Source organism: Schistocerca serialis, chromosome 10 (genome assembly GCF_023864345.2).
Source record: "Schistocerca serialis cubense isolate TAMUIC-IGC-003099 chromosome 10, iqSchSeri2.2, whole genome shotgun sequence".
Classification (NCBI taxonomy): domain Eukaryota; kingdom Metazoa; phylum Arthropoda; class Insecta; order Orthoptera; family Acrididae; genus Schistocerca; species Schistocerca serialis.
This window is the reverse complement of record NC_064647.1, coordinates 89,255,674-89,276,934: the sequence shown is the minus strand read 5'-3', so window position 1 is coordinate 89,276,934 and position 21,261 is coordinate 89,255,674. Positions and strand designations below refer to the sequence as shown.

At 39.8% G+C, this 21,261-nt stretch overlaps 1 protein-coding gene across 5 annotated transcripts in view; it reads left to right on the top strand.

Annotated features, from left to right (window-relative positions):
* The window catches only part of LOC126425124 (F-box/LRR-repeat protein 17-like), a 74,725-nt gene extending 54,059 nt beyond the window's left edge, over positions 1-20,666 (top strand). For 3 of the 5 annotated variants that reach the window (XM_050088065.1, XM_050088064.1, XM_050088063.1), the window contains exons 6-8: positions 291-464; positions 11,580-11,804; positions 20,179-20,666. In XM_050088065.1, the coding sequence (XP_049944022.1) occupies positions 291-464; positions 11,580-11,804; positions 20,179-20,311 (532 nt within the window). In that variant the 3' untranslated portion in view covers positions 20,312-20,666. The remainder of the gene's footprint in view (positions 1-290; positions 465-11,579; positions 11,805-20,178) is intronic. The other 2 variants (XM_050088066.1, XM_050088067.1) reach the window with 2 other exon arrangements.
* The last annotated feature ends 595 nt before the right edge of the window (positions 20,667-21,261 follow it).

Here is a 21,261-nt window from a genome sequence, read left to right as displayed (position 1 = left end):
ACATTTTCACTGATTTATCACCAACAGCATTACCTGACATTAATCAGTGTCTCTGCTTATTTATGTGTAGTATGTTACATTTATGTACATTAGTATTATCTTCCAGTCACTGCACGCATCACAGATCCTCTGAAATCTTCCTGCTTTGTGGTACTATACTCTGGGCTTGTGACCTCCCTGCAGATGAGAGTATTGTCTGAGAAAAGTTTCCGACAATTTGCATTAGATTGTTTTTGTATGTTGTACATTTTGTTATAAGTCTAGTACACACCTGTTTACTGTCCCTTTAGGAACGGACGATTGCAGAAACTACAGCACCTTCAGCTGAGTTGCATAGTGCAGGATGAGACGGTGCGCACCGTGACACAGCACTGCCCGGACCTACGAGAACTTGAACTGCTCAGCTGTGCGGATCACACAGATGCTCTTTTTGAGCCACTCCACCGACTTAAAAAGCTGGAAACGTAAGTGTGAGCAACACGACAGTGTGTTTGTTTTGCATTAAATGCTTGTAACTTCGTGTCCAATTTCGTAATATGGCACAGACTTTTATTCATACAAGATAGGTGAAAAGCAGAACTCGCACAAAATCTCTAGAGAAGGAACTTACACACATTGGTGGCAGTTTGAGGTACAGGCACCCGCATTCGTGCCCTAAAGCGTTGTTTGCTCCTAAAAGTCGGTGCACGTTAGCTACACTGCAACCTGCAATACTCACCTGCCTTTCATTCACTGCAAAAGTTCTCAGATTGTGGTGGAACATGCGTACACTTTGAATGAAATTACAGGATGGGGACGTGGACAGCTGGCCAGAAAGTAAGTACTCAACATGCCCAGAAAGAGCAGACTATATTGTTGAGGCCCTGTGCTCTAAACTAAGTTGGTATTCATTCTGCTGTGTTGAGTGTGTACACTTTGGTATCTGTGTGGTTGCATGTGTGAATGTGTGTACTCTTACTGCAAAATAATCGAGAGCTCAAAAGCTAATTTTAACCATTTTCTATTATGTGTTTGTGTGGCCAACACATCAATCGTCTGTAGGTTGCGATGTTTTGCTTCTACTTTATCGCGATATTGGGTGGCAATGTAGATTAAGCATGTGTATCAATTTTTATATTCTGAATTAATAGAGGGAAACATTCCACGTGGGAAAAATATATCTAAAAACAAAGAGGATGTGATTTACCAAACGAAAGCGCTGGCATGTCGATAGACACACGAACAAACACAAACATACACACAAAATTCAAACTTTCGCAACAAACTGTTGCCTCATCAGGAAAGAGGGAGGGAGAGGGAAAGACGAAAGGATGTGGGTTTTAAGGGAGAGGGTAAGGAGTCATTCCAATCCCGGGAGCAATATGTCTGCTTGTGTCTGTATATGTGTGTGGATGGATATGTGTGTGTGTGTGCGAGTATATACCCGTCCTTTTTTCCCCCTAAGGTATGTCTTTCCGCTCCCGGAATTTCTCATTTATAATGACCGTGCATAATGAAGTTGGTTAATTATGCGGACCATTACAAATAGTTTGATATGGACTACATCCACAAATGGTCTGTGTTAGTTAACAGATTCCAACTGGATATACAGATACAGGTTTTCCCTTCTCCCCACGATGTCATAGGCATTGTCACAGCCACTTTTCTTCCGTGGTTCACGCTGTATCTCTAAGGCTGGACCTGACTACTAGGAATAAGCCGTCCGACTAGCAGTTACCACTGAGGCGTAATCTATTACATTCTCGAAAAGTGATGGGATATTCCATCTGTCTAGTGAAAATGACAAAGACCAGTCTTTATTGTGAATTTGGTTAAAGTTGTACACTGTGATAAAGTATAAACCATAATGTATACAATGGCAGTGAAATACAGCACATGAATTTATTTTTCATGATCGATCTTTTAGATTTATAGCTGACACAGACTTTGCATCTTGGAGAAAGGAGTCTGCTGTCTTCAGATGTAACGACATGGCCAGGCTAGTAATATAGATAACCAATAGTGACCACAAAAATCTTTACACAGTCCACCTCTGTACTACGCTTGAACAATGGCAGGTGCATTACATTCGACCACGAATGGATTTAAGATGTCTTCTGTCATTGGCCCAACTAGCATATACGCTGTGTCGATCTGTCTTGTGATACGTGAGCATAAATGAAACGTACAGCCAAACGTCAGGTTATACAAATTCAGTACCCAACTAAACTTTTTACACTGGCAATCATCATTCATTTTTGCAGCACATCACTTCACCAGTCACAAATTACGCTACAAGGTAAGTGGTTGCTTTTCACATATCTTATGTATTTTTCCATCCAGGAGTTTTCATTATTGGTATACATATTTATCATATTCCAACTCAAAGATATATATGCATCATGTTATTTATCATGTTAGAATTTGAGGAACATTCATGGAACCAATAATTCTGTGTAACTGTCACCCACTGTGCTCTCTATGAACTAGCAACACCAGTGGAAGATAAGCCAATGGGCCATCATTACACCTGCTCATGCAAAGGTTGCTATATGAAATATGATGCCATAAGGGACTTTATCTGTGAAACACTAGGATATTTAAGAGACTGCTTGGCACCATTCACAATAAGATCCAGCACTATTGTTGATTGTCCCCACTCAGTTATGACCATAAGGCGAAACACAATCATCTTCCACAATATACACTGCAAGATAGTGTCCATAGCCCATGTACCAATGCATTTGAGAGACATTGTGCAGTAGACTGTCATAGGTGTACATGGTTTTAGTTTGCAACATCAGATAAACTACCAATTCCGCTTAGAGCATCAGTGAGGTTGTGCTGCCTCAAGTGTCACTGTCTGCTCTCAGCCAATGTCCATCATGTTGAGCCTCAACGAACATCTGATGTCAGATACATCACCTTGCATAACATTCATAATTCTTATTGTAAAATATTTTTATTGACCATTTCATGTCTATCCGCTTCAGTGTGCAGGGACAAGTCCATTCTACTGTTGCCAAGGAGTAGCTCTCCTCTCAAAACTGTATCTTCCTTTTAATTTAATGTTAGATGCTCCTATATCAACCTTCCAGAACATTCGGGGTGCCTCTTTCACTGCTCTCCAGAAACACAGTTTTCTCCAACTTCTAGTGGCCTCGCTTCTCCCACAGCCATTTTGTGCTTTCCTGAGTAACAGTGGTCAAACACAGTTGCCTCACACCTCCTCGAACTCTGCTGCAGTGCTCAATTGTGTTCAGGAATGAGTTTGGAAAGGGAAGAGTACATGTCTGCCCTATCTCATCCCACTTCCACTAGTTTTAAAACGTACACAGTATTGGAAATTTTATTTATTATTTTATTCTTTTTTTATTTTTTATTTTATTCTTTTTTATTTTGTTCTTTTTTATTTTGTTTATTTTTTATTTTGTTCTTATTTTTTATTTTGTTCTTATTTTTTATTTTGTTCTTATTTTTTATTTTATTCTTATTTTTTATTTTATTCTTATTTTTTATTTATTCTTATGACTGACTCTAAAGGATCATTCATTGCTATCCTAGACAAACTGTTATACCGGTATTTCTAGAAATTATCATCATCAATCTTTATCATATCAGATAATGCCCCCCGCCCCTACCCCTTCTAGAAATACCCCTGTTCCTTCTTAATCTCAGAAAAAAAGTTTCTTTGCAACATAGCTTGCACACACAAACAATCTCGAAAATTTTCTCACTATTGTACTTTGTTCAGTCACACTTCCAGCTCAACAACAACTGTGGCACAATCGTATCAAAAGGACTCTTCTGAACTCAAACAAAATCCACGCTGACCGAAAAGACAATTAGTGGCCCCGAAGTTAATGTCCAGAGTCTTGTGGTGAAACGGTAACTCATACTGAGTGTAGCAGAGCAAAAGCAGATATGTTGTACTGCAGTTTAAAACGTTTTTCACAAAGGAAATAACAGGAGGTCTGCCCCAGTTCAATTCTCACACCATTGAAAAGAAGAGTGATATAAATGTTAGTGTAATTGTCCTCGAGAAACAGCTGAAAGTGCTAGAGTGAACTAGTTCCGTGGAATCCTTGGGTTCTAGACAGAAATTATGTATGGGCCAGCACCTATTTTAGAGTAATTTACTGTGGATCACTCAAACAAGAAACTGCCTATTTGTTAGAAGAAAGCATGGATCATACCATCTATATGATCGGTAGCAGAAGTGATTTGTGAAGCTGCCATCAGATCTCTCTGACATCCACCTATTGCAGAATTTTAGAACACATTTTGCACTCAAATGTAATGAGTTATCACAAACAGAATGGTTTTCTTTTGTGCCGACAAGCACGGATTACAAAAATACTTGTGATGCAAAACCTACCTTGTGTTTTTCCTACACGACAACTGGAAAGCCACTGATCTATCTAGTCAGCAGGACACTGTGTTCTGACTTTGGAAAAGCATTTCACTCAGTACTGTATTCACATTTATTAACCCATTGGCTTATACAGCTGGCTGCAGGTTTCAAGCTGCTGTTACATTGTTGGCTGGTAGTACAGTCAGCTATAGCTTCTTCTTAGTGTTTCTTATTTTCTGTCAATAGATGGTGTGTGGTGCATTATATATCATTGGAAAGCTGAAAAAATGATCTATTTAGTGATGTATACCACATTTGATTTCTTTTGGTATTTTGGGAGTTATAAGCAATCATTTTCAGGCTTTTTCAGCAGCTGTGTAATAGCAATCAATGCTGTATTGCAAAAAGTTTTTCTCGGACAAGGACATAAAAAATCTTTTGAATAAAAGTTACAGCAGTGTTTCTTGAAAGTAATATTTCTTGAATGTGATGTTTCTGATAGTTCTGATAATGGCTCATGGCTCTGAAGTGGATGGATATAAAAGAAGTAAATATTCTATCAACTATCCATACAGATATCAGTATGACGGCAACAGGAAAAACTGGCAGGAAAACCAAAACTCCAGTCCAGAAGTCCCAAGCAGTAACACAACACAAGTAAATCAATGAATGCAGTTGACAGACAAGACCAGCAGTTGTTATCTTTCTCTGTCATGAGAAGATATGCCAAAGGATAGAACAAAATTTTCTTGTACTTGATGGACATTGGGATTTTCAATTCATATGTCACACTAAACTAAGCAACAGGAGAAAAATCTTGTTTTAATCAGTTTAGAAGTCAGCTGGCTGAGGACATAATAGAAACGGTCACTCTACCGCCAGACTATTCTAGACATGGATGGCTTCATTATGGGATTACCCATTAAAAGTGCAAGCAGAAAATTGGGCACATTTTGCTAGGTTTATTCCCCTTCCCGCCAATGCCATCAAGAAAACATCCTCCAGAAACTGTATATGTGCAGAGCAAGAGAGAAGAAAAATGACACACTGTATGGGGTGAGAAATGTCTAGTGATGTTGCACATGTCTGAACTTGGGACCTTTGTCTTTTGTGGACAAGTGCTCTAGCGATATACCACAAAGTTGTAATCTGCAATAAAGTTTCATATCACCACACACTCCATTGCAGAGTGAAAATTTCATTCTGGTCATCATTAAAACGTGATACGGCAGCAGCAATGATCTCAGAGCTTGCGGTTTTTCCAGTTTCTTTATCATATTGGTACACACATTTCTGATGTGTGTTTGCATTTTCAGCTGTTTTGAATATTTAGTTTATTGTTGACATTGAATAGGTTGTACGTGTTTTGAAGTGGTTGGCAAATTTTTACTTTCAAAGCTGGATGGATCAAAGAGTATGCATTAAATTTCTCTTGAAAAATGGAATAAAGTGCAGCACCGAATTTGAATTGTTGACTGGATTTAGCAGATCTCATCTGAGTCATATAAATGTTTCAAAGAGATTTGAAAAGACATTGAAGACAGTGACTGCCTTGGACACCTTAGCACATCAGTTACTGATGACAGTGTGGAAGAAGTAAGAAAATTATTTTTTTTCTGGAAAATCACTGAATCACCATCAGAGAGGTTACTGATGATGATGTGATTCCTGTGTCTCCATACTAAGCAGTTTTTTCAGATATTTTGGGCATGAAACATGTAGCAGCAAAGTTTGTTCTGAAATTCTTGAATTTCAACCAAAAACAGTATCATGTGGACTGAGATGTAGTACTTAGGGAAGGTAGGATTCAGTGTGGACGGGGCCTTACTCAGTTACCGTTGGTGGCTCAGATTATTTTTTTTATTTTATTTTTTTAAAGTCACGTACACTTTATTTGGAACCAATTGTGAACAAGGTTGACAATAAGGAACAGTTATCAGATCTGGCTGGTAAGACACACTGTTTAATAAAAAATTCTTAAGCAAGTGGCACTCATGGCTGAAGGCCTTATTGACCAGAAATTCAAATTATTTTGTGGCTGAAGGCCCCAATAGTAATAACTCAAAAAAACAATTTAACAGCTGAATGCATGGATAACAAATTCTTAAGAACAGTTAAACTTCTCCAAGAGGTACTAAAATATATATATTTTTTAAAAAACCACAATCATTAAAATTTTACTATTAAGAGACAATATCTATTTAAAAATTCTTTAGACAAATTGCATTCATGGCTGAAGGCCTTATTGACAAGAAATTCAAATTACTTGTCAGCTGAAGGCCTCAATAGTAATAACTCAGAATTAAAATATTTAGAAAAAATCATCACAATCTGATCAATCCAAGAGAGAAGTGGGCCTCAGACAGTGCTTCAAGGATTGGCCTGGGAAAGTCACTCAACTTTTCGTGACCGATGAGACAAGAAGCCAAGAGTTGTGGTCACTTAACCGGACGGCAACTCAAACCAGCACTCTTGCAAAATCTACCTAACGTCTGCTAACCAACACAACGATGGAATAACCCTGGCAATGCAGAACTGGTAGACAGTGTTACATCTTGAGAATCCGGTGTTTAGAACATCCAGAAGCATAAGGAACCACTACGACCAAGGTAATCCAAAAGAACAAAATATCCGAACCACAATCAAGGAGGCTGTCGAACTACATGCCTTACCATACAGCAGCGGCAAGGTGAGGAAAGGTACACTGCCGCGAAAATACGCTAACCCCCAGGGCAGGTAACTGGGTCATTGGCGGCCACTAGGCAGAAAAATACTGCTGGTTGAACTTCATCAACAAACACAAGGAATTCAATGCTTAATAATAAGAAGTGAAGGACGGCTAATTAATTTTGCCAACCGCAAACAGTCCACTCGTTGCTCTTCATCTCAGCAAACCTGCTAGCAGCAGTGCGTGAACAAAAGGCGTGATCTCGTAATAGTGGAGGTTTCACTACTGGGTTAATGTTCACTCAACTCAAACGTCCTGGGTCTGGTGGACAATGAGGTTGTGGCCCTCGCAACTACAGCCCCTCGATCCGGCAATGCCTCTGTGCTGCCAGTGGTCCTGGCATGTCCTTGTGCTGCCGGACCTCACTGCTGCTCTGTCCCAACCAAACTGCCGACACACCCGACCCATGAAACACTTCGCTTCCTTCCAAAGATAGTACCACGGTACTAGATATCGCTAATGCTGCTGCTGCCACTTCCGGACAGACAACGCCAGCAAACGTAGTGGCGCCAGTAAACACAAGAAGAAAACGAGATGCCAATATCCCTATTACACGATACCAACCTACCAACGGCACCAACACGAGTCGCAACACAGCTCATGTACATTGCTAAGGAATTGCTGAATCATGTTGACAATAATCCAGATATTCTAAAGTTGCTTTTTAACAGGTGATAAAACATGTACACACAGGTGTGACATCAAAACTGACACCCAGTCCTACCATTGGACATTGCCTGAAGAGCCAAGACCGAAAAGAAATTTGAGAAGTTCGATCACATGCAAAGGTTCTTCTCATTTTTTTCTTCAGTTGCCATGGGATAGTACATCGTGAGTTTCCTGCCTTATGGTTGTATGGTCAATAAGGGGTATTTCCTGGAAGTTGTACACCATTTGCATCAAGCAATCTGAAGAAAATTTAATCACAATAATTATCCCCACTCACACTTTCACACTTGTTCGTGATTATTCCCCCCCCCCCTTGCAACCACAAAAAAACTAAAATCTAAAACAAAACTGTTAAATTGTCTCAGCCACCATATTTACCGGACATGGCCCCCTACAACTTCTTTCATTTCCCACCATTGATGAGATAAAAACAGAATCACTGAAGGAGCTGAATATCATAACGAAAAGTGTGTTCCAGAAGGGCTTCCAAGTTTGGAAAAAGTGTTGCCACAAGCATATTGTATCCGAGGGGGATTATTTGGAAAGGAACAAGGTTGATGCTGATGAATGAATAAAGATTCTTTAAGAGAAACAAAAATTCCCATTACATTTTTTTATCACACCTTGTAGACCACAAATGAAATATTGTTGATATACAGTGACAAAAGCAACCAACCAAGGACTTAAACCCATTGGGGGACTCCAGAGAGTCACATCTGTGATTTCCCTAAATTGCTCCAGGCTAATGCTGGGATGGTTCCTTTGAAAGGGCACGACTGATTTCCTTCCCCATCCTTGATGCAATTCGAGCTTGTGCTCCATCTCTAATGTCCTCGATCTTGACAGGGCTTTAAACGATACATTCTTCTTCCAGAGAGCCACATTCCCACGATGAAATCTCCAACCCTTAGACAGCTCATGGACACATGTTTCTCAGGTAGCCATTGAACTACTGTACTACACTGTGTGAGCCTTTACACCTGCTATTCGTCCATTCATTAAAAAGCAGATTGACATCCCAGCTGCCAGACACAAAAAATTCGGCACATTATGACATACATGGGTTTACAATTATATAACATATTGCCAGTGAAGGCATATGTGTGTTCAAAACCTCTACACAAAAGATGTTTTATACAGTATGAGAATTCATTAGGTTTCCTGGAAAGTCTGTTAAGCAGGCGTGGCTTGTAGTAAAATGGTCTGCGGTGGAGCCTCTCCAGAGCATGTATTAAAATATATTTCTTGGTAATGAATTACAGAGCTGAAATCACCAAGACACATTTTGTATGCTTACCACAAGGGTGTAAATAATCACAGTAAATGTTTTTGGAACTGTTGACATCGAGTGACGTTTTTCGAACAGGTAGTAGCTAAGTGATAAGGGTGCACGTTGAAATTCCAATTAGCTCTATGTATCAGAAGTTTGGGTTCCTAAGTCCCATGTAGTACAGCTCATATGGATCCATTGAACACTCTGTTCGTCCTGCCTAAGGGTCTCCTACCATCACCTCACGTACTGTTGCTTATGATGAAAGGGAATCAACAGAGCAGCAGAAGCTTTGTTATCAAATCTCTGGCTCTGTACATTTTTATTATACTTTGATGGGTCATTAACCTATATTCAATATTAATGTTTCCATTATGTAGAAAACAGTTTTTTGTTCCCGACATTGGCTTTTAGATCCCTTGCTGGAAAGACACACGAAGTTGTAAATGGCTCACTAGAGTTCACTAGAATATGGTAACATAGGTGGTACCATCTAATGAGATTTTCATGAATAATTAGATGAAGTATGCATGCAAAATGTGTCCCATCACTGGTAATTACCAACAATTTCTTCACTCACTGATGTCATTCCTTTTTGTGAACGTATTGTTCCCGAGTTATAGTGCGTTTTATTTTATTGTGAGTACCTATAGCATACCATGAGTCTGAAAATAGCGCAACATGAATTCAGTGTACAATTTATTAGGTAAAATTTGAAACAAGAGCTTAGGGAAACTGAAGAAACTTGGAACACTCGTACCTGACCAAACATCAAACAAGATCAAAAAACAGTGTATATCCATGCAAGGGTATAATAAGTAATATCAATAGATCAATGTACAGTAGCATGTTTGGTCACCAATGTCACACTTCCTGATACTTCAGCTCAACAAAAAAGGTATTAAAAAAGATGCCTTTTGCAAAGATCTTTAATGTGGTGTATCACCTAAACTGCATATATTTGCAATACATAAGCATTGATTAAAAACCCGACAGATACAGTACATTTGCTTTACAAATGCTTAAATCATTAAATATTTCAGATTCAGAACTGAAAACATGAAAAACATTAAGTTCACAGCAGAGCTAACCTATGCCACATGAAAGATCTCTCCAGAATGTGTTTGTCATGATAAAATGTCAGAAAATGTGGCTTCAGTGTTGTAACATAATATCTATAGATCGTATCTCAGATTTAGCTTTTGGTGCTATTTAGTAGTTGATTACAAAAAGCAAAGGAGATGCAGTTTGTAAGCTCCTCAAAGCGTCCTGGCCCCATAGTTCTACTCTTTAAATGTTGCAGCCTTCCCCAGTATGGAAACTGATAGTGGAATCTGATTCTGAGTTCTAATGCTGTTTCATTTATATTGTTCATGTATGTGAGTACATAATAAATGTGTCATGTATTGTACAATGGAGTAGCAGTATTTTGTGATATTTAAAACTGTCCCAGCTTATAGACTGTAGTATCTATATTGGTAATAGCAGCAGATAACGTGCGTACATACAGGGTGTTCATTTTAACCTTTTGCTACTTGAGAGGGCTCCTGTGAAAAAAATGTGATCATAGGATGATGAAACTTTGTGGAAACATTTGTAAGGGCATGCAGAAGAGAAATAACAAATAAACCATTGAAAGAAACACATCTTAATTTCTGCATGAGAGGGTAACATTTATTAATTGCATACCATGTTAAGTTCCGGGTTACAAAGTGTTGCTCGGTGTGATGACCATCTGCATACACAACAGCCAGGAACTTTGTATGGATACCATTTCATAGTTGTTCGCAGCACTTTTCAAATGGTGGACTGTGGAATGTTCAGCTGTCTTGACACAGCTCGTGCACTGCTCGAAAATAGCACATTGCATTCGGCATACTCAGCCGTGGCAACATAACTTCTTCAAAAATTTGCGCCACAGTTGGCCTCTCCGAGGAGCAATTCCCAAATCACCAGTTAATTTGAATATATGAATAATATTCCTCAACCCCAGTGTGGAAAGAGGACCTCTCCATATTCCTTAAATGCATTGATACTTGTGAAGAGTAGCAGCACTATTGCTGTTGTTTTGATAAAACAGCCTTGCAAATAAAGCCCTGCATGCCTTGTCCAGACTGTCTTCAGCTGTAATGCACTATCAGTACTGGCATATATTGACAAGTCACGACACTAATACTGCTAACATCACAAATCCTGCAGTGCACAGTTTGAACATAATTCGTAGAAAGTTGGGTTCCCATACAGTAAATAATTTTGTCACTACTGGCTCAAGTAGCAAAAGTTTAATTATAACTCCACTGTGTTTCACTGTATCCTTTTCACAATGCAAGTGCGTTTGTGTGCATGTATGTGTACACAAAATGGTGAAACTGAGTGCATTTAAACGCTTAATGATAGATTATAGATAGGTAAAAATTGCTTCTTTTACACTGTTACTTGATTTAACAATGACTTGAACTACTGACAATAGTGTACTATTTATATTATCCAAAAAATGTGTATAAACTTTACTAAAAAGGTTTTTGCTCAAATATATCCTGTTAGCAGTCTTTCAGAAATATAATTTTGCTGTGTTTCAGATTGAAAATTTCTTATTGTCTATGTCTTGGTGGAAAAGCAATATCATACATAGCTCAGGTGTCAGCATTGCACACTTTGGAGTTCAGTTCTATTAAATTTTATAGATTAAAGCCCTATGTGGACTGCATTCTCGAAATGTCAGAGCTCCGCAGGCTTTTCTTCAAGTATTGTATTTGCTACGCCATACCGTTTGAGAAGTTTCCTGGCAGACTGGTGAACCTCAGGTAACACTACATTCATACTAGTGTAGTAGTCTAGCTAACAGGTGTGTGTGTGTGGGGGGGGGGGGGGGGGGCGGCAACTACCACAAACACCTTGGGGTGTTATACAGGAGATGCAAGCAGGTTACCGGAAGTTCTGTTGTCATTGAATTCCAAAAATTCTTTCTATGAACTACAGCAGCACTCAACAGGTGACTTCTTCTCTGGACCTCTGTGATCATTAAAATGTGAAAGGGGAAGTCTTACAAAACGAAATTGTGACCAGTGGTAAGAGTCGATCCCAACAGGGAACTAAATGGATGACCATCATGTGAGGTCATACTGCCTACCGTAACAAAACAGGAAAAAGGACACTAAACCCTGTCAGTTGGAGAGTTTATGGATACTATCTTTTTGGGACATCAAAGGAATCTTGTTCTGGATTTTATGAAATGTGAATGGCAGTTAATTCTCAAGTCTACTGCTGAAGATTAGATGGGTAAATCACACAACTAATGAGGAGGTGTTGAATAGAAATCGGGAGAAGAGGAGTTTGTGGCACAACTTGACTAAAAGAAAGGATCGGTTGGTAGGTCATGTTCTGAGGCATCAAGGGATCACCAATTTAGTATTGGAGGGCAGTGTGGAGGGTAAAAATCATAGAGGGAGACCAAGAGATGAATACACTAAGCAGATTCAGAAGGATGTAGGTTGCAGTAGGCACTGGGAGATGAAGAAGCTTGCACAGGATAGAGTAGCATGGAGAGCTGCATCAAACCACTCTCAGGACTGAAGACCACAACAACAACAACAACTACTACTACTACTACTACTACTACTACTACTACTGTGAGCTACCGAGATAAGTGAAAATAACAATTCAATATAAGTGCTTTGGTCTCTAGGGTACTGGTGTCTCAATTTAAGATGACAGTTTTTGGCTGAATTCTGCCCAACAAATGTGAGAATTGTTGCATCAGTTCAAATGGGACATTTTTGAACATATACCCTACAGCCCAGACTTCACTCTAACTGGTTTCCATCTCTTCATGGACTCTGAACAGAGGCTCGGCTACAATAACGAACTTGAAGATACTGTAACAGGCCGGTTGTAATCTTAGCTAACAGGGTTTCACGCAGAGAGAATCTGTTGCTCATTAACTATTTGTGCATGGTATTTAGAGAAAAATTGGGAAAAATGAATATTTACTATATATGTTGTACATATGCCATATTCTTTGCTGAAGTTGTTCTGATGCTACTGGTTAAAAAGTAAAGTAATTATTCTCAATGGCATCATTGTCATTGAAATTCATCATAAGTGTTACTTAGATTTAAAGTAATTAGTATAAATACATAAACTAATTTCTTATTTATTTTATTAGAAAGTGTTAAAACTTTTTACTGTTTAGTTAAGGAATAAAACAGCATGTTTCTTTGAATCTTACATTTATTTTTAACCGAAAATCGTTCTACAAAATTGATTTTTTACTGATTTATTTTTAATCAAAACTTCTGAAACAGTTGTTTTGTTTGTAAAAACACAATGCAACATTGCATCTGGAGCATTTGACTGTTGAATAGGCCTTTGTACAAAGTCTGCATCTTGATTCTGAATCTAAATGCTCAGGCCAGTATCCGATTTGGTCAAAGTGCACGTCAGCAACTGGGCAGATTGCCTTCCTTTCTTCAGTGAGGCACTTGCTGCGTCTGCTACTTCTCATTTTTCTGACCACAATGTCCTCTCTAAAACAGCCAAGCATTTACACAAGCCACGTCTATGGAATGGAAAATAATTCTCAGGTAGTACCTTTTGCTTTTTATGTTTATTCAGTATATCAGGATGGACATATTCCTCCTGTGGGCATATTATACTCCAGCACAATGTTCTGACATAGAACTTCTATGTACGATCTGTTTATTTTTCTCCAGTGTTCCACATTTGCAACAGGTTCCTTGCCTTTATAAAGAGAAGTCAGGTGGACAGCTTTATTGTCAAACCATTTCAAAACTATAATTTTGTTTTCTTCATCTACCCTATAATCACAGGTTCCTTTGGCTGCTTTTTTCATCTCTGCATCAGTTTTCTGTTTGCATCCACCCAGTTTGATTTTTCTGGTGGTTCCCACAACATATACAGGGCGTTTCAAAAAGAAAGAGCAGATTTCAAACATTTATTTCTCAAAAACTACAAATGATAGAAACACAATTCAAACGTTTCTTGTCAGAGAAAGGTTCAAAGTTTTTCAATGGTCCGCGCAGAAGTTCCATGCAAATCCGCAGTGGCGCTGGCGTTTGTTTGTAGGAAAATGGCGACGACACCACAGGAACGATCATTTTGTGTGCTGCAATTTGCAAAGTTAGAGTCCATTGTTGGTGTGCAACGTGCATTCCGCCGTCAATTCAACAAACAGCCGCCTCGTCATAAGCAAATTTATGAGTGGCATCACAGATTCGTAGAAGATGGTTGCATCTGCAAGCGAAAAAGCACGGGTCGTCCACGCACATCGGATGAAAATGTCGAGCGTGTCCGTGCAGCTTACGAAAGGAGCCCTAGAAAATCCACGGCACGGGCAAGTCACGAACTAAACATGTCTAAAACAACGGTATGGCGCGTTCTGAGTAACCGTCTGCACATGAAGCCGTACAAACTGCAGTTATTGCAAGCATTGCGTCCTGACGACCACAACAAAAGGTTCGAATTTTCAACTGCAATTCTACAGGACATGGAAGAGGACAATTTTGCCGAACGATTAATTTTTTCAAATGAATCAACGTTTCACATTTCTGGTAAAGTTAATCGGCATAACGTACGAATTTGGGCGAGTGAAACTCCGAGGGACGTTATTCAACATGAAAGAGACTCACCAAAGGTTAACGTCTTTTGTGCAATTTCGGTAAACAAAGTTTATGGACCTTTCTTTTTCATGGAGAAAACTATCACAGGAACCATTTACCTGGACATGTTAGAAAACTGGCTATTTCCTCAACTTCAGGAAGATTCAAATCACTTCATCTTCATGCAAGATGGCGCCCCACCACACTTCTCTGAACCTGTACGACGGTACCTAAATAACACCATTCCAGGACGGTGGATTGGAAGAGCAGGAGCACAAGATCAATGTCATCGTCTGTGGCCTCCCAGGTCACCAGACCTTACTCCCTGCGATTTTTATTTGTGGGGGTACATAAAGGACTGTGTTTATGTCCCACCTATGCCCGCTACTCTTCAAGAGGTACGACATCGAATTGTTGCGGCCGTGAATTCGGTAACTAAAGACCAGTTGCGTCGTGTGTGGCAAGAAATGAGATACCGGTTTGATATTTGTCGTGTAACAAATGGTGCTCATATTGAGGTACAGTTTTGATATTTGTTGTGTAACATTTGGTACTCATATTGAGTGAAGGACCGTTGGAATTGTGTTTCTATCATTTGTAGTTTTTGAGAAATAAATGTTTGAAATCTGCTCTTTCTTTTTGAAACGCCCTGTATTCCTTCATTTCTAAGCTTTGCTGCTGCATTGAGGGATGTAAACCAGTTGTCCGTAAAGACTTTAAGAATGTGCTTACGCATGTCAATTTCAGTCAGCCACATCACTACACTTCCACTCATTCCTAACTCAGGATTACATGCAGTGTTTGTTCCCTTCCCAACATACACTTTAAAATCATAAATGTAGCCACTTGCACCAGCTCAAACAAATACTTTTATGTCTTATCTGTGGGGCTTTGATTTTATATACTGGCACATAGAAGTGTGTAATTTTAAAGGCACAATAAGTTCATCAATGCCATTGTATTCTTCAACTTCAGTTTTGAGAAAATTGTTCTTTAGTTGATCTAAAGATGGCTTCGCCTTGAACAATTTGTATGGTGTGTGTCACATCTGGGCAACATATTTGCACTGTCGTTCACATACAAATACTTCCTCAAGTTTCAAATAACTTCCGGGAATTCAGCCAGGTAACACTTTCAGCGACCGCCGATATTTTGGTGGGAGAACAGCGCGCCATTTTCAATGCAAACTGCAATGGACAGGCGGCATACATGCAAATTTAAAACCTCGGTTCTTGGACTAAAGCAGGAAAGATAATACACACACCGAACACTAGTGCCACCAAAGATGACCTAAGTCAGAGCTAGCGATAGTGAGACTATGAATGCGCAGGTGAGGTAACATTGACTCTGTCCCTCTGTTTTTTGACAAGGGAGAGAGCCGGATTCCAAACAGAGTTTAAACAGAAACCTCCATCCCTGTTAATGAGGTTGCTCGCTAATTTAATCTCAACTGCCTCGCTAATAACACTGTCCCAATAGCTGGACGTGCATGCCAATATCTCGGTGTTATTATATAACATGGGGTGACCAGTATCCAAGCAATGTTCAGCAATAGCAGATCTACTTGGCTGCTGTAATCGTGTGTGCCGTTTATGTTCAGTACATCGGTCCTCCATGGTCCTGATAGTTTGACCAATATATGCCATGCCGCAGCTACAAGGAATAAGATATACACCCGCCTTATGCAGTCCACGATCATCCTTAACGGAACTCAAAAGTGCTCTAATTTTAGATGGAGGTCAGAAAACACATTTCACATCATATTTCTGTAAAATACAACCGATCTTGTTGGACGTGTTTCCTACGTAAGACAAAAAGGCAGTAAACTTAGGTGTTGACTCAGAATTATCATCAGTCACCAGATGTTCAGTTGGTCGATAGCGCAACGCACATTCAATCTGTCTATCACTATAATCATTTTGCCAAAATGTAACTTCAGCGTCAGAAACGACATGTGCCCTGTGTACCAAGGTACGAAGTACCCCTTCACGCTGAGCCAGATGGTGACAACTATTAGCCTGTAAGTACAAGTCGGTGTGAGTACGTTTCCTGTAGACTATTCCAATGATCCATCATCCTTCCTCCTAACCAACACATCAAGAAAGGGAATGCAACCATCCTCTTCCTCGTAAAATGAATGTACGGGTGGATCGAGTTCAGATGTTCTAGAAAGAGATTCAAATTCTCCCCACCATGAGGCCAAACAACGAAGGTATCGCCAATGTATCTAAAGAAACAGGCGGGTTTCAAAGGCGCCGACTCCAATGCACATTCCTCGAAGTCTTCCACAAACAAATTTGCGATCACAGGAGACAATGGACTACCCATCGCAATTCCATCTGTCTGCTCGTTGAGATTAAATTAGCAAGCACCTCGTTAACAGGGATGGACGTTTGTTTAAACTCTATTTGGAATCTGGCTCTCTCCCTTGTCAAAAAACAGAGGGACAGAGTCAATGCTACCTCACCTGCGCATTCATAGTCCCACTATCAATAGCTCTGTCTTTGGTCATCTTTGGTGCTTTAGTCCGAGAACCGAGGTTTTAAATTTGCACGTATGCCGCCTGTCCGTTTCAGTTTGCCTTGACAATGGCGGGGTGTTCTCCCACCGAAATATCTGCGGTCGCTGAAAGTGTTACCTGGCTGAATTCCCGGAAGTTATTTAAAAGTTGTATACACCAGGAGAAACTCAGGTCTCACTTCCTCAACTTGTAGAATTGACAGAGTGGCATCGTGTCAGCTATCTCTTTATAGCTTGTCTCATTTGCTTAATTCATCTTGTAAATGGGAACACTCACAATACCACTTACTAAATGAATGCCAATGAACTGTCTCATTGCATTGGCACTAGCATTTATACTTCGCCTTACCCTTGAGTTGAGTATACATTAGTCTGTGTAACTAAATTGTAAATTATAGTCTCATCAATAAAACTTTCAAAATATTGGAAGGGGGTATGTTCTTCACGTTAGTGGATCTGGAAACTGCACAGCACACTGTACATCCATGGCCTGCAGATCCTTGCGTACCCACACATTGCACAGGCTCCTAAAGTTTGTATCCATAACAGCTATAGGAGTTTCATCATTAGTACGAGGATCATCAAAACTGTCCAGTTCAAATTCTGTCTGTTGAGGCAATGCTTGCTGCACTGGTGGTTCATCATCAATTTCACCACCCAAAATAATTTCGTCATCTGATATTTCAGATTCATCACAACGCCGAAGAAGAATTTCATTATCCTGTAGAGCTTTGGGTTGTCCATGCTTAACCCATAAAGAAAATATGATGCAAGAATGAAAACTACAAAATATTATATAAGAACAAAAACAATACACTCTCATGATACAAATTCATCCTTGTATACCCCATACATATTAACCCATGAATGACTCCAAATGGTGACATTAGTAATTAAGTAATAATTAGAGGTAAAAATGCATACATAACTCTATTGTATACTCATAGTTTTTTCCCCTTCCCCTTTAGGAACAAAGTAAAGTTGCTTCCGTAGCCTACACTTTCAGTATACACAGAACAAAATGAAACAAAACGTGCTGTTCAATTACAAATGCAATAGCAAAACTCACGACTCTTCTGTGCTCTGTACATCAAACAAACGACAAGTCACAAAACCAAACGCCACTGCAATCTGTTAGCCAAATGGTGAATATTTAAATCTGAATGGTGATTGTATAGAGAAATAAACTGTAGTTTTAAGGATGGTTTTAATAGATGTGATTCAACTATTCCAGTATTTTATTCATATCCGAGTGAAGCTTCTTTTTTGATAGCTCTCACATTTGATGCAGCACAACATATTCCTCAATAATAAGTAGCTTTCCTGCCTCGCGTTGCCCACAGCGCGAATAAAATTTTGGTAGAAGCAGTAATCTGACTTGTCTCCTTTAACTAATGGAAGCTTTGAATGAGTGTATTTACAGGGTGTTTCAAAAATGACCGGTATATTTGAAACGGCAATAAAAACTAAACGAGCAGCGATAGAAATACACTGTTTGTTGCAATATGCTTGGGACAACAGTACGTTTTCAGGCGGACAAACTTTCGAAATTACAGTAGTTACAATTTTCAACAACAGATGGCGCTGCAAGTGATGTGAAAGATATAGAAGACAACGCAGTCTGTGGGTGCGCCATTCTGTACGTCGTCTTTCTGCTGTAAATGTGTGCTGTTCACAACGTGCAAGTGTGCTGTAGACAACATGGTTTATTCCTTAGAACAGAGGATTTTTCTGGTGTTGGAATTCCACCGCCTAGAACACAGTGTTGTTGCAACAAGACGAAGTTTTCAACAGAGGTCTAATGTAACCAAAGGACCGAAAAGCGATACAATAAAGGATCTGTTTGAAAAATTTCAACGGACTGAGAACGTGACGGATGAACGTCCTGGAAAGGTAGGGCGACCGCGTACGGCAACCACAGAGGGCAACGTGCAGCTAGTGCAGCAGGTGATCCAACAGCGGCCTCCGGTTTCCGTTCGCCGTGTTGCAGCTGCGGTCCAAATGACGCCAACGTCCACGTATCGTCTCATGCGCCAGAGTTTACACCTCTATCCATACAAAATTCAAACGCGGCAACCCCTCAGCGCTGCTACCATTGCTGCACGAGAGACATTTGTTAACGATATAGTGCACAGGATTGATGACGGCGATATGCATGTGGGCAGCATTTGGTTTACTGACGAAGCTTATTTTTACCTGGACGGCTTCGTCAATAAACAGAACTGGCGCATATGGGGAACTGAAAAGCCCCATGTTGCAGTCCCATCGTCCCTGCATCCTCAAAAAGTACTGGTCTGGGCCACCATTTCTTCCAAAGGAATCATTGGCCCATTTTTCAGATCTGAAACGATTACTGCATCACGCTATCTGGACATTCTTCGTGAATTTGTGGCGGTACAAACTGCCTTAGACGACACTGCAAACACCTCGTGGTTTATGCAAGATGGTGCCCGGCCACATCGCACGGCCGACGTCTTTAATTTCCTGAATGAATATTTCGATGATCGTGTGATTGCTTTGGGCTATCAGAAACATACAGGAGGCGGCGTGGATTGGCCTCCCTATTCGCCAGACATGAACCCCTGTGACTTCTTTCTGTGGGGACACTTGAAAGACCAGGTGTACCGCCAGAATCCAGAAACAATTGAACAGCTGAAGCAGTACATCTCATCTGCATGTGAAGCCATTCCGCCAGACACGTTGTCAAAGGTTTCGGGTGATTTCATTCAGAGACTACGCCATATTATTGCTACGCATGGTGGATATGTGGAAAATATCGTACTATAGAGTTTCCCAGACCGCAGCGCCATCTGTTGTTGAAAATTGTAACTACTGTAATTTCGAAAGTTTGTCTGCCTGAAAATGTACTGTTGTCCCAAGCATATTGCAACAAACGGTGTATTTCTATCGCTGCTCGTTTAGTTTTTATTGCCGTTTCAAATATACCGGTCATTTTTGAAACACCCTGTATATTACGCAGAATAAAAATTGACTGTGGCAACTCTTGATAATTACCGTGTCTCTTGTCTTGTGCAAACAGAGAGCTGGAGTTTGACTACTGTGATGGAGATCAGGGCGCACTGGACAGAATCAGTGCCCAGATGCCAGACCTGAGGGTGGAGGGCTCACTCGGGGCACAAATGACAGATGATAGTCACGATGAATACGAATAATATGAAGAGGATAACTCCGAGTGACACCATTTCCAGGGTCTGCACACAGTCGGCACATGGAGCGGGATAGCTATGGGATCGACACACTGATGGAAGTTGCACTCGTGTTCTAAAGACCCTGACTACAAAACTCAGCCACTTCCTCCATTTCGTTACTGTCAGCTTCAACAGGGCATTGGATGCCCAAAATATGGAAATGAGAAGAGGAAAACAACTGACAATACGTGAACAAAGATTTTAGTAATTGCACATGTCTCAAGTGTCTCAGTTTTGTTTTAAATTATTACATTTAATTATTGATGTATGTTACTGGAAGGTCTGCTGATACAAATAAAAATTAGTTTTTGCAATAGTACGAATGGCACGCAATGTTTTTAATACTGTGTGGCTGAAAATATTTCTTTCCATGATTGCAGATTCCAGTTTTTGGTATGTAGTAGTGTCTGACTACATATGTTGGTTACACTAAAAGAAAACTTGTGATTTTTATTATTCCTTGTACATTTTGTTGTGAGGTGATATTACTCAAAGCAACAAATGATATGATATGAATTTAATCGTAAAAGTTGATGCCAGTGATGTGCATGCGTGTGTTTGTGGTACAGTTTGGTAGAGAAAAAAAGATTTGGATCCCTATGACGAGTGAAGGACCTCAAAGGATTAACAGTCTTCATCCTGTCTCACCGTTGAAGCTGTAATTTTTCCTAACTCATAAAATCCTATAGTTTCCAGAACAGATTTCTGCAAGAGTGCGTCAGCTTTTATTTTATTTTTTATTTTTTATAAATGGCTGTAGATGATGTAGTGCTCCATCTCTAATGATCTTGTCCTCCTTATCATGATGAACTGCAGTCAGTTTTCTTCAGGCTTTCAGAATATCACTACAATCTAGATAAAAATTTCCAAACTCTTTTCAGCGTCCATGACCAGTTCAGACTTCCCATAACAAC